This window comes from Passer montanus, unplaced genomic scaffold (genome assembly GCF_014805655.1).
Source record: "Passer montanus isolate IOZ18808 unplaced genomic scaffold, ASM1480565v1 scaffold520, whole genome shotgun sequence".
NCBI lineage: Eukaryota > Metazoa > Chordata > Aves > Passeriformes > Passeridae > Passer > Passer montanus.
In genome coordinates, this window is record NW_024370153.1 from 19,374 (window position 1) to 20,616 (window position 1,243).

At 61.1% G+C, this 1,243-nt stretch overlaps 1 protein-coding gene across 1 annotated transcript in view; it reads left to right on the top strand.

Annotated features, from left to right (window-relative positions):
* The window catches only part of LOC120509525 (IQ motif and SEC7 domain-containing protein 2-like), a 16,306-nt gene extending 16,125 nt beyond the window's left edge, over positions 1-181 (top strand). The window contains exon 13 of the mRNA XM_039724247.1: positions 21-181. Coding sequence (XP_039580181.1) covers positions 21-94 — 74 coding nt within the window. The 3' untranslated portion in view covers positions 95-181. The remainder of the gene's footprint in view (positions 1-20) is intronic.
* Positions 182-1,243: the final 1,062 nt, after the last annotated feature.

Consider the following 1,243-nt stretch of genomic DNA (forward strand, 5'->3'; position numbering starts at 1 on the left):
CCCTCCCCCCCCCCCCCCAGGCAAGCGGGGCCGGCGGAACAGCGTGGGGTCCCTGGACAGCACCATCGAGGTGAGGGGACAGTGCCACCCCTGAATGTCACACCCCTGAGTGTCACACCCCTGAGTGTCACACCTGAATGTCACACCCCTGAGTGCCACCCCCGAGTGCCACCCCCGAGTGAACCCCTGAGTGCCACCCCTGAATGTCACACCCCTGAATGTCACACCCCTGAATGTCACACCCCTGTCACACCCCTGAGTGTCACCCCTTGATGTCACACCCCTGACTGTCACACCTGTGTCACCCCCTGAGTGCCACCCCGAGTGTCACACCTGAATGTCACACCCCTGAGTGCCACCCCCGAGTGCCACCCCCGAGTGCCACCCCCGAGTGCCACCCCTGAATGTCACACCCCTGAGTGTCACCCCTTGAGTGCCACGGCCCCAAATGTCACCTCCTGAGTGCCACCCCTGAATGCCACACCCCTGAATGTCACACCCTGAATGTCACACCCCGAGTGTCACACCCTGAGTGTCACACCCCCTGAGAGCCACACCCCTGTCACACCTCTGAGTGTCACCCCTGAGTGTCACACCCCAAATGTCACACCCTGACACCCCCTGAGTGCCACCTCAAATGTCACACTGTGAGTGCCATGGCCCCAAATGTCACCTCCTGAGTGCCACCCCTGAATGTCATACCCCAAGTGTCACACCCTGAGTGTCACACCCCGAGTGTCACACCCCCTGAGAGCCACACCCCTGTCACACCCCTGAATGCCACCCCTGAGTGTCACCCCTGAATGTCACACTCCTGTGCCACACCCCTGCCACACCTCTGAGTGTCACCCCTGAGTGTCACACCCCTGAGTGTCACACCCCTGAGTGCCACACCCCTGAGTGTCACACCCCTGTCACCCCCTGAGTGCCACCCCAAATGTCACACTGTGAGTGCCATGGCCCCAAATGTCACCTCCTGAGTGCCACCCCTGAATGTCACACCCCGAGTGTCACACCCTGAGTGTCACACCCCGAGTGTCACACCCCCTGAGAGCCACACCCCTGTCACACCTCTGAGTGTCACCCCTGAGTGTCACACCCCAAATGTCACACTCCTGTGCCACACCCCTGTCACACCCCTGAGTGCCACCCTGAATGTCATACTGTGAGTGCCACACCCCAAATGTCACACCCTGAGTGTCACCCCTGAATGCCACCCCTGAGTGTCACACCCCAAATGTCA